Source organism: Octodon degus, unplaced genomic scaffold (genome assembly GCF_000260255.1).
Source record: "Octodon degus isolate 3935 unplaced genomic scaffold, OctDeg1.0 scaffold00322, whole genome shotgun sequence".
Lineage (NCBI taxonomy): Eukaryota > Metazoa > Chordata > Mammalia > Rodentia > Octodontidae > Octodon > Octodon degus.
In genome coordinates this window covers 984,375-995,627 of record NW_004524898.1, presented here as the reverse complement: position 1 = coordinate 995,627, position 11,253 = coordinate 984,375, and the positions used below count along the sequence as shown (strand labels likewise).

Here is an 11,253-nt window from a genome sequence, read left to right as displayed (position 1 = left end):
TACAGGTAAGCCCTGGCTGCCTCCACACCTCAACTCACTCCCAGGGAGACCAAAAGCCTTCATACATCAAGTTGGGGGACAAAAGGGGTGCCATGATGGCTGACCATTCAAAATAAAACAAAATAAAAAAGTATTAAGGCGGGGCCAGGGAGGTGGCTCAGTGGAATAAGCGCTTCCCTGGCAAGCGCAAGGGCCTAAATTCAATCCCTGGTTCCGCAAAAAAAAAAAAAAAAAAAAAAAGTATTAAGGCGAAGATTAAAAAAATTTGCATTACATAATTTACACAAAAGCAACGCTATCACCTTCCCTGCATGGTCTCGGGGAGGCCTGGGCCCTCTTCTGTGCAGAGGAGTTGGGGCAGCTTTTGGGAGGGTGAGGGACTTCCTGTAACAATGCATCTCATGATATTTGGAATGATTAAAAAAAAATGTCCTCGGGCACATTGTAGAACTTTGGGGATGCTCACTCCAACCGACTGCTGTCACCTTCACCGTTCCAGTTTTTAAATCCTGAGTCAAAAGCGCCAAAACAAAAAACAAAACAAAAAAGAAAAAACAAATAAAGCCATGCCAATCTCATCTCGTTTTCTGCACGCAAGTTAGGTTTTTGTCAAGAAAGGGTGAAACGCAGCGAAGTAACAGTCCGCCTAGAAGCATTTGCGGTGCACGATGGAAGGGCCCGACTTGTGGTACTCCTGCTTGCTAATCCACATCTGCTGGAAGGTGGAGAGTGAGGCCAGGATGGAGCCACCGATCCACACAGAGTACTTGCGCTCAGGGGCAGCAATGATCTTGACCTTCATCGCGCTGGGGGCCAGGGCCGTGATCTCCTTCTGCATCCTGTCGGCGATGCCTGGGTACACGGTGGTACCACCAGACAGCACTGTGTCGGCATAGAGGTCCTTGCGGATGTCAACATCACACTTCATGATGGAGTTGAAGGTAGTTTCATGGATGCCAGTGGACTCCATGCCCAGGAAGGAGGGCTGGAACAGAGCCTCGGGACAGCAGAACCGTTCGTTGCCAATGGTGATCACCTGGCCGTCGGGCAGCTCATAGCTCTTCTCCAGGGAGGAGGAGGATGCAGCAGTGGCCATTTCCTGCTCGAAGTCCAGGGCAACATAACACAGCTTTTCCTTGATGTCACGCACAATTTCCCGCTCAGCCGTGGTGGTGAAACTGTAGCCACGCTCAGTCAGGATCTTCATGAGGTAGTCTGTCAGGTCCCGGCCAGCCAGGTCCAGACGCAGGATGGCGTGGGGGAGGGCGTAGCCCTCATAGATGGGCACAGTGTGGGTGACCCCGTCACCGGAGTCCATCACAATGCCAGTGGTACGGCCAGAGGCGTACAGGGACAGCACAGCCTGGATGGCCACATACATGGCTGGGGTGTTGAAGGTCTCAAACATGATCTGGGTCATCTTTTCACGGTTAGCCTTGGGGTTCAGGGGAGCCTCGGTCAGCAGCACGGGGTGCTCCTCGGGAGCCACACGCAACTCGTTGTAGAAGGTGTGGTGCCAGATCTTCTCCATGTCGTCCCAGTTGGTGACAATACCGTGCTCAATGGGGTACTTCAGGGTCAGGATGCCTCTCTTGCTCTGGGCTTCGTCTCCCACGTAGGAGTCCTTCTGACCCATGCCTACCATGACGCCCTGGTGCCTTGGGCGCCCCACGATGGAGGGGAAGATGGTGCGGGGGGCATCATCTCCCGTGAAGCCGGCCTTGCACATGCCGGAGCCGTTGTCGACAATGAGCGCAGCGATATCGTCATCCATGGCGAGTTGGTAGGGGTGTGGACCGGCAGCAGAGAAGCAAGAGGATGTTCTCGCGAGCTGGACGCGGACTCGGCCCAGAATTTTTTTTTTTTTTTAGAGGCATGAGTCTTTTATACCTCAGCTCACAAAATTCTGAGGGCCAGGCAAATCCTATTTCGAGTGGAGTGGAGAATGCCCTGAGAGGGCAGCCAGGTTCTAGAATGGTGCCAGCAGCACACTAGCTCCAGAGCACTAGAGGCATTGCTGGCGAGCTGCATCTGTAATTTCAATTTCTGTGCTGGGCACTGAACCCAGGGCCTTGCACATGTGAAGAATCTATCCCTGTACTTTTTTTGGGAGATAGGGTTTCACTATGTGGATTAGGCTGGCCCAGCCTGGCCTTAAACTGACATTGATCCTCCTGCCTCAGCCTTTTGAGTGCTGGGACTACAGGCATGAGCCACCACATCTGGCCAACTCCTGTACTTTTCATTTAACTATTTGCAGCTGCTATATGGGACTGCTCAGGAGAACACTAGCACCATGGACAGCTCACTGGCCTCAGCAGGAATGGCTCCTAGCGATTGCTGCTGACATTTCTGCAGCTTTGCAGTTCTGCCTGGTTCTGGGCTTTCTCACAGTGAACAGGTTTCCCTGAAAACAATCAGATGCCTCAGCTTTGCACAGTGAGTCTTCAGGATGTCTTGGGACAAAGGCACAGCCCATGTTGGTAAACCCAGTTGTGTTGTGAATTCAGACGTGGGCAGATTGGAGGAGGCAAGGGCTGATGTGGCCGTGAGCTCTGTGCCTCTTCCCAAGGGGCCCAGAAAGACCCTGTAGTCCCACTCTCCCCAGTGTAACTCTGTCCTCACCTCGTTCCTGAGCTGGGGACAGCAAGTGTGGTGGATGATACATGTGGTCTGTCATGTTGGATCAAAACCACCTTTGCCATTCTCAGCTGTGATCCTGGCTGGCTCACCCCCGCTGGGAGATCTCAATTTGTATCTGTAAAATGGGACTTCTGTGGAAGACTGTTTGCTCATTGATTGGCATGCCTGGGTGGGCATGCCACCAGGAAACTAACCTCCAGAGAACCTGCATCTTCTGTTGTGCTCATGGGCCTGGGTGGCTGGGGAACATCTCTGGAGTGACGCAGTTGAGCAGCCAACAGGGCATGGGAGGGTGGGGAGCATCGCATGTGAGTACAAGAAATGCAGAACTCAGGTCGCAAAGGGCCACAAGGTCTGGGGAAGAAATTTGGATGATTTCAAATTAGGAGTCTGCAAAAGCCCATGCTGCCTGTGAACTAGAAGTGCTTTTTACTTTGTTAAAAAATTTAAATACAACCAGAAAAAGTTTCCAGGTATTTCTTTCTTTTTTTTTTTCCAGGTATTTCTGATGTGTACTTGTAATTAAGAACAGTTGCTGTAGATTCTTTTTAATTCAAACAAAGGTCAAAAAAGGACCAAAGTTTATACACATAATCTGTTCTGGACTTAGCCCAGGAATACCAGGGAAAATGGGCAAATCCCTTCCCTTTGCTGAAGGTTTCCAGCCCTATTTATTAATTTTTTAGACAGCTTCACTTTCCTAGGAATTCTCCCTCAGTGGATTTAACTCCTACCATTCCTTTAGCCCTGATTTGCCTTGATAAGATAAACTAAAAATTATGCCAAGACAGAGAACATTAATGGCATCTGCATCCTAAACATCCTGTTGACATTCTGGTTCAGGATCTAATACAGTATTTAGTAGACTGTATAAAAGATTTTAAATAAAAACAACTCTAAATTGTCCTTCAGTAAAAACATAAGGGTAGTCGACACAAGATGAATACTTTACAAATACTCCAAGAGCAACCACTTCGCCTGCTGCCTTTCCTTGCACACTATCACGAGTGCCACTGCCTCACTCCCCTGCTGTTTTAGCTCACTGATCATTTCTAGCTGGAGACGCTCTGCAGCAGAGTAGTGCCATCTCTTTTCAGCACAGTCCGACTCAGCTGTTTTCCTGCCTTTGTTGTAGAATGGATTTCCTCTGCATCATCTAACACAAGGTTCACGCCAATATCAAAGCCAACGTACAGTCCTGTCCGCACTCACCTGCTCACACAGCCACCCCGGGTCTGGGACCTGTGCTGCAGGCTTCTGAAGACGAGGTCGATGGGCTACACCAAGGCCTTCTGCACTTTCTGGCCCTCACCCCGTCAAGCCACAGCAGAGCCTGAGAAAGACCATACCAACTACCATGCTCTACTCTTTTTTAAAGACAGCGTTTCGCTATGCAGTTTAGGCTGGCCTTGAACTTGTGGCGATCCTCTTGCTTCCGTCTCCTGAGTGTAGGGTTTAAAGGTATGTGCCATACCTGGATTTTTGCATTTTTAAGAGCTTGGAAAGAAAAAGATGTTACTCAAAACTAAAATTTCATAATTCAAAATTTTGCATTTTATAAAAAATGTGTAGATGTGTTTTGTTAGATAAATAACGCAATATCCTTTATTTTGCTTCTAGACCTGCAAAGCTAAAAACATTTATTATCTGGTGATTTATCTGTTTCTTTATTTAGAGCCAGGGCCTCCTTGTGTTACTCAGACTGGCTTCAAATTCCCAGACTCAGGCAGCCCTCCCGCCTCATCTCCAATGCCTTGGGACTGCAGTACAAGCTGGAAATTGATCCTGTGTGGGAAGGCAGGACAAGGCCAGAGTGCCTAAAGCCCAAGCTACCTCAGTCGTGAAAAACATCTTGTTTGGACAATTACAGCAGTTAGTCACTAGTCAACCTTGTATATCCTGATACTAACTTTGCAATGGTATAAACAAATGCCCCTACTGTTGTTCTTGGGATCTTTGCCAATCAGGCAATGGGCCACCACCCCACCTACCCTTTGCTTCTCCTCATTTGTGCCACTGTTTCTCCCAAGGTATACCAAGACCCTACCAGTACCCAACTCTGGTGACTGATAGGGAAAGTTGCCAACTGTACCCTGAAAGCTGGGTAAGAACGGATGCTTAAAGGCAGAGTGGCCGCTCTGTGCAGGGTTTCTAGCTGCCCATCCTGCCTTCCTGCTGTGTGTAGAGCAACAGAAGCAGAGGGCAGAAGGTGAGGTGGCAGAGTCTAGGCTGGATGACAAAGCTGTGGCAGTGGAGCAAAGGTGGCAGGGGCAGGTGTGTCTGGATCTAGCCTTGTGCCCACCTCCTGCCCCACTTGAGACCCACACCCCTCCACTTGCCTCCCCTGGCAGCTCTGGGTCCATCCTGACCCTCTGCTTGTCCTGAGCTGCAGAGTGAGGGCTGTGGTTTCAGTCCTGAGCAGAGGTCCCAGGGTGCTGTGACTGGCAGAGACAGGGTGGCAGGGACAGGTTCCTGTCCCCTGGGGCACTGCCGTCTCCTCCCTCCTCACACACAGCATGGGCCTATGGGTCCTGGCTTTGACTTGGACAGGGCTGAGATTCTGGACGTGAAACATGGCTGTGAGCATGGGCTGCAGGAAGCAGGTGTGGTCCCAGCTGTGCACAGACCCTCCAGGGACAAACACTCAGGTCGCACTGTGCACAGCTGCAGTCCTCCCTCCCCCCACGCATGTCTACAGCAGCACTGCTCAGTGTCCGAGAGAGAGGGAAGCACCCCAAATGTCCTCCAACTGATGCATCAGTCAGCGAACTATGGCATTTCCATACAATTGGGTATTCCCACTCAGAAAGAGAACTTATCTGCTACGGCATGAACTCTGGAAACACACTGAGTGGAAAACGCAGGACAGAAACCACATATTGTGCCACCTATTCATATGACGCACTCAGAGCAGAAAACGTGGAGACAGAAAGGAAGTTGGTGGTTGTCAGGGACTGGAGCAGGGGGAGCTGGGGAACAGCTTTGGGGTATAGGATGCACTCAGACCCAGGTGACACCAGGCGCACAGAAGGCATTTGACATGCAGGACACGCCCCTTGCTGACACAGGCGCACGCTTGGGTCTGCCCTCACAGGACGTGTCACTCTCAGCACATACCTGGAGCCTCCCATGTGCACTGCAGTCAGACGCAGGACGCCCCTCTCCTGGAGCACGCGGCCCGAGAGCCCCAGGTCGACCCTGCACACCCCCTCTGCTCACCCGCCGCTTGCACTGCATACACTCAGGCGTGGATGATCACTTGAGCCTAGTTTGAAACCAGCTCGGGAAATGTATCACTTTCTACTGACCCTGAATATTTCTCTACTACAGTAAACATTTTTAGAAAAATGTTAAGGTATTTGTCCCCTCAAAGCCTCCTGCAGTCATTGAGACACAGTTTTAGTTTGTGATTAATTCCGGCCTGAGGCTGGGATTATGGGCGTGTGCTACACCCAGCCTATCCTGAATGTAATACTAGAGACAGAGACAGACTGGCTCTCTGTAGCCACGGCTGCCGCTGCCATGAAAGGCTACTCTGCCCTGTGCCACTCTGCCTTGGAGCCAGTGGAGCACGCACTGAAACCTCCAGTGACCGTGAGCTAAGTAAACCTTGCCTTCCTTCATTTTGGGTGTCGGGTATTTGTCCCAGCAATGAGAAGAGTAACTGAGACAAAAGCTTTTAAAATACACAGATCATATCATTTTGACGCTGGACACTGAGCCCTTGGTGTGCTTTACCCGAGCTGCACCCCCTCCTGCTTAGCCAGAAATTGATCCTCTGTCTGCTGGTGGCCATACAAACCACCTCAGCTAGTTAAGGGATGTCCCTAATACAACTGTGAGGCCCGAAAACTTCCTCCACATGCAGAAGGCCGTGTGACGCGGTGACTCCTAATGTCACGCGGGTAATGTAGTAAGTCCTCTCAGCCACTTGAGTTTACATGTCCAATGAACTTTGTGACAATGGAAATGAAACTAGCAAAAAGCTGAAAGGTGGTTAGTGACCCATGCACTGAATTCTGTGTTTAAATTCATAGCTAAGCAGTTGTATGTGGCCAGTGGCTGCCACACTGGACAGTGTTCTAGATGTCCGTGTCGGTTCTCCTCACAAGAAACGCATAGGAGCCTGCCGTTCAGGGTGGGCGCATATTTTCTTCTAGAAGTTGAAGCTATACTAAGCCCAACTGGTCTTGTTCCCTGAGCACACTACCCCACCCCTCCCCCACAGAACAAGTGACTCAGGAGTCCCTGAAGACGTGGACAAGCTGGCGGGGAGGCAGGTAGGAGCAACACAACAAACTGTAGACTGGAAGGAGTTGAGATTATTGTTACGTTTATTTTTTGAACTCGTAATTCTTTTTACATGTTTCAAAAATTCCAAAAATATAAAAAGAGTGAAAATATTCTTCCTCCTCCCTCTTTTCTTTCCCAAGACAGCCAATATACCTATTTCCTTACTTCCAGAGATCACATGTGCACAGCCATACACTTTTTACACCAATGAAGCACACTAGAGCTTTACACTGCACTCGTTTTCACTTCCCACGTTCACCTCTAAGGACGGGCTCCATTCTTAAGGCTCTGACTGCTATTCTACCCTAAGTTACTTAGCCAGTTCTCCATGGTGAATAGTTGTTGCTTACAAATTTTTTACTTTCAAAATCAATAGTATAATGAAAACTATATACAAACCGTTTACATATGTACAAATATGTTGTAAGATTCATTCCCAGCAGGTTTCCTGAAACAAAACCTTTCTGTATTTGTAATTTAGACAGTGAATGCTGGAAATACACAGGAAATGTCTCTACCCTTTGAGAAAACTTGAAGCTCGCAAAACGCTGAGTGAAGGGCGGGTGCATTGTTAGAATCCTCCTGAAAGGTAATTTTAAAAGCTACATGAATTCATTGACATGGAAAATGCTCCGAACATAGTAAAAAACACTGGTCACCAAGAACAAAGACCCCAAATTTCTACACACACACCCATGCACACATTCACAGATGTAATGTACACTCTGTTTCTACATGTTTAAAAAATTGCAAGGAAAGATTAGCAAAATCCAAATGGTAATGACTATCTCTGTGTGGCTAAGGTATTGGGAATTACATTTTATTTTATTTAATCATTTATTTATTTGGTACAGGGTCTTGCTACACAGCTGAGACTGGTAGTGATGCTCCCATCTCAGCCTCCCCAGTGCTGGTATTCTAGGTGTGCACCACTATGCCTGGTTTACTTTTTTAAAATTTTTAATTAATTAATTAATTAGTGGAACTGGGGACTGAACTCAGGAACTCAAGCTTGCCAGGCAAGTGCTTATTCTACTAAGCTATCTCCCCGGCCCCCGCCATGCCTGGTTTAATTCCAAGGCCGGCATGGCATGCTGTACTGGGTCCTTATGCTTGCCAGGCAGGTGCTTAGACCTGAGCTTTAATTCCTACGCTATCACCCCAGCCCAGGAATTAAATTAAAAGGGGGATATAAATAAAGGAGCGTTTTGTTGTGAAGAAAATGAAAAATGAAAAAATATATATGTATATACAAGATAGGATGGATAACAGCTTTTACTTAGTTCAATGAAGTTTGTACTAATGTTGCTTAGACAAGATATCATGTCTGCATCTTGTCCCCTGAATAAATACTATGAAGACAACAATAATTATTGTAACTGTCCTACTAACCTTTTTAAAACTGTTTCATTGCTATTTTATCTCTTTTTCTCATTAAAATGAAAAATGAGTTTTCATTAAAAAAAAATTCTGTGCACTTTTCAAGTTTTGGCTACAAAGAACTTGCATTTTTATAAACAGGTAAAACTATGATTTCTCCTAGGATACAGCAGTTTCCCCTGGGGAATTTCTGACTGTTCCAAAGCATCTCCAAGACTCATCAGTAGGAACACCACGACTGGACATGAGCTGAACTGAGAAACGACACCATGCACATCTCCATGCTTGCTCCTTCCACTTCTGCCCGTCCCAGTCTGTCCCAGGCTGACCCAGCAACGCTGCTGGGACCTGAGCCCTCCCAGCATCCACTCTGGGAAATGTACAAACATGGCCTCTTCAGGACCTGCTGTTTTGGGGTGATCATAGCTGGTTTACAGAGCTGTCAAGAACCACGATGCTACTATTGCTCCCTGGGCTGTCCCAAGTGTCCACTTGGCCCTGACGGGGTGGTGAGGAGGAATGGTCCCAAGTACAGTCTGGTACCAGGCTGTCCTATCTTGTGGCATGCCATTTCCCTCAGGGCAGTGGCAGCAGAGAGGAACAGACCTGGCTGGACGGGACAATGACAGTGTTGGGGGGGGGTGGGGGGAGAGACTTCTGGCTTGTGTGGCGGCAGCTGCCCAGATGACAACTGCTGTTGGGAGCTGAAGCTCCGGACCAGAAACACCAGACTCAGAGTCGGGATAAGGAACACAGCCAGGTATGGATGGAACCTGGGGACCCAGGGGGCAGGAAGGTGGCCGGGAGACTAAAGCCCCTGAAAAGGTGGAGGGGAGGGGGCACTGTAGGATGTGGCAGGCCTGCATGGGGGGGGGAGAGGGGAGGGCAGCTCCTGGGAAGGTGGGCACAGAGGTGAAGGGCTGCGATGGACACTGGGAAGGTCTTCCAAGAGCTGGGGGAGAAAGCCACCAAGGCTGTCAGCTACCTGCGCATCACCCAATTCCTGGGACCATGTCTCTTACCTGTGCCCACATAGGTGAGAAATGTGAGAGGCCACCTTCCTAAATCTCCTTATCATTAGGGTGGCTCTGTGACCCAGCCTCAGCCAATGGGTCATACCTGGGTATGCAATACTGGCTCCCAGGAGTCTTTTGTTCGCAACACCCTCGGGATGTTTCCCGACTGCTTCCAGTCTTGATTAAGGACGCAATGGCTGGAGCTTTAGCCATCTCACTGTGGCCATGAGGGAAGGCCGGAGAGCAGTGCGGAAGACACTGGTTCTGACATGGCACAGCCACTGGAAAGTCAGCCTTTGAACGACGTTAGTTTCAGCCACTGTCACTAGGCACTGACATCAAATTCGGACTTCCTGGCTCTGTAACTTCAGGCGGGTTACTGCTGTCTTCTGTTTAGTTATCTTCCTTTCTGGAATGGCACTCTCGCATAGACCACCACGGGCAAGTGTGCCAGAAGGCGCTCCTTCTCATGTAAAGGGAAACTTATCTGCTAAGATGAAACTGCGAAGCAGACAGGTCAAGGAATGGTGCAGTTACCGTAAAAAGGTAACCTGGGATGTGAAACCCAAGCCCAGCAAGCCCAGGTCTTGGCAGAGGCCTGTAGGACTGCTGCAGAGGTGAAGCAAAAGGTGGAGCCACAGCATCCTGGTGGCAAGCCCTGTGGTGGCACTCCCAGCGACCAGAGAACAGAGGAAGACCCAGCGAGCCACAGCAGCAGCACACGGCAGGTTCACCCATCCAGCCCTGGGACGCCAGCTGCGCCTGCATCCTCCAGGATGACCACTCGTCCAGCGCTCTGCCGGCCCCCAGTACTCCTGCAATTCAGGTTTAGGCACTGATTTCTTCAGGCTGATCTGTACACGCTGTCTTCCTTCTCTTCCAGTTCTGATGCAGATGGTGCGTTCAACGTCACTAGAATGCACTGCAGTGGAAACACCAAGTGGAAGAGCAACCTGGTTAAGGCTGGGCACCAACAGGAGCTGCTCTGTCTGACCCGAGGTGTCCCACTGGCACAAGCCCACAATTCGCTCCATTTCAGGTTAACAAGTAGTTTAAAGGAGTTAAGTCTTCCAGAGATAGAGAGTAGAAACAATTAAGATGGATCGAGTACAGTCGCTGCTCCCCCAAGTGAATGCAAATACCATGTACTGTGAATACATACTAAGAAAAAACATTTTAAGTAGGTTTATGTCCTTGGTTTTTATACTGCCTGTGTTATAAGACCCTAAAGGCCACATTTGGGGGGGCAGTGCTGGGACTGAACACAGGGTCTTGTACATGCCAAGCAACTGCTCTGCCACCTAGCTACTTCCCCAGCTCTGTTTAAATTTTATGATAGGCTTTTGCTAAGTTGCCGAGTTGCCCAAGGTACCTGAAGTTGCAATGTTCCTGGCTCAGGCTCCAGGGTAGCTAGAATTACAGGTGCTCCACCAGTGTCAAATGTGTGAAAGATCACATTTGATACGTGATGTTCTTTTTACATCAAGAATTATGTGGACAAAGGTAAAAAACCTTTGTTTTTCTTTGCACAACACTTGGAGGAAAGCAAAATGACAAGTTTTAGAGTGGACACTAAAATGTCTATCATGCATTATGTGGTGTGCGCTTGGTGGTGTGCTCCCGTCGTCCTAGCACTCCGGGAGGCCAGGCAACTCGGCAAGACCCCGACTCAAAAATTAAAAATGAAAAAGGGCTAGTGCTGGAGCTCAGTGCACAGGCCCTGAGTGCGATTCTTAGTATCCAAAGTAGCGCATGGCAGGTACTGTCAGGTGGGAATAAAATTTAGGTTTTTCTGTTTCTATTTTTGATAGAGGAAAGACTATATAAGAAACTAAGGGGGCCGGGGAGATGGCTCAGTAGAATAAGTGCTTGCCTGGCAAGTGCAAGGGCCTGAGTTCAATCCCTGGTTCTGCCAAAAAAA

General features: G+C 48.9%; 2 protein-coding genes across 3 annotated transcripts in view; both read right to left on the bottom strand.

The window, feature by feature from the left end:
* Positions 1 to 240: 240 nt before the first annotated feature.
* On the bottom strand, positions 241 to 1,789 carry LOC101581142 (actin, cytoplasmic 1-like). The gene has a single exon (XM_004647733.3). The coding sequence runs from the start codon at positions 1,772 to 1,774 to the stop codon at positions 647 to 649; it is 1,128 nt and encodes a 375-aa protein (XP_004647790.1). The 5' UTR covers positions 1,775 to 1,789; the 3' UTR covers positions 241 to 646.
* Positions 1,790 to 10,177: 8,388 nt separating this feature from the next.
* Znf8 (zinc finger protein 8) overlaps positions 10,178 to 11,253 on the bottom strand; it is a 19,714-nt gene continuing 18,638 nt past the window's right edge. For both annotated transcript variants that reach the window (XM_023708017.1, XM_023708018.1), the window contains exon 5: positions 10,178 to 10,254. The gene's annotated coding sequence lies outside the window, so the exon portion shown is untranslated. The remainder of the gene's footprint in view (positions 10,255 to 11,253) is intronic.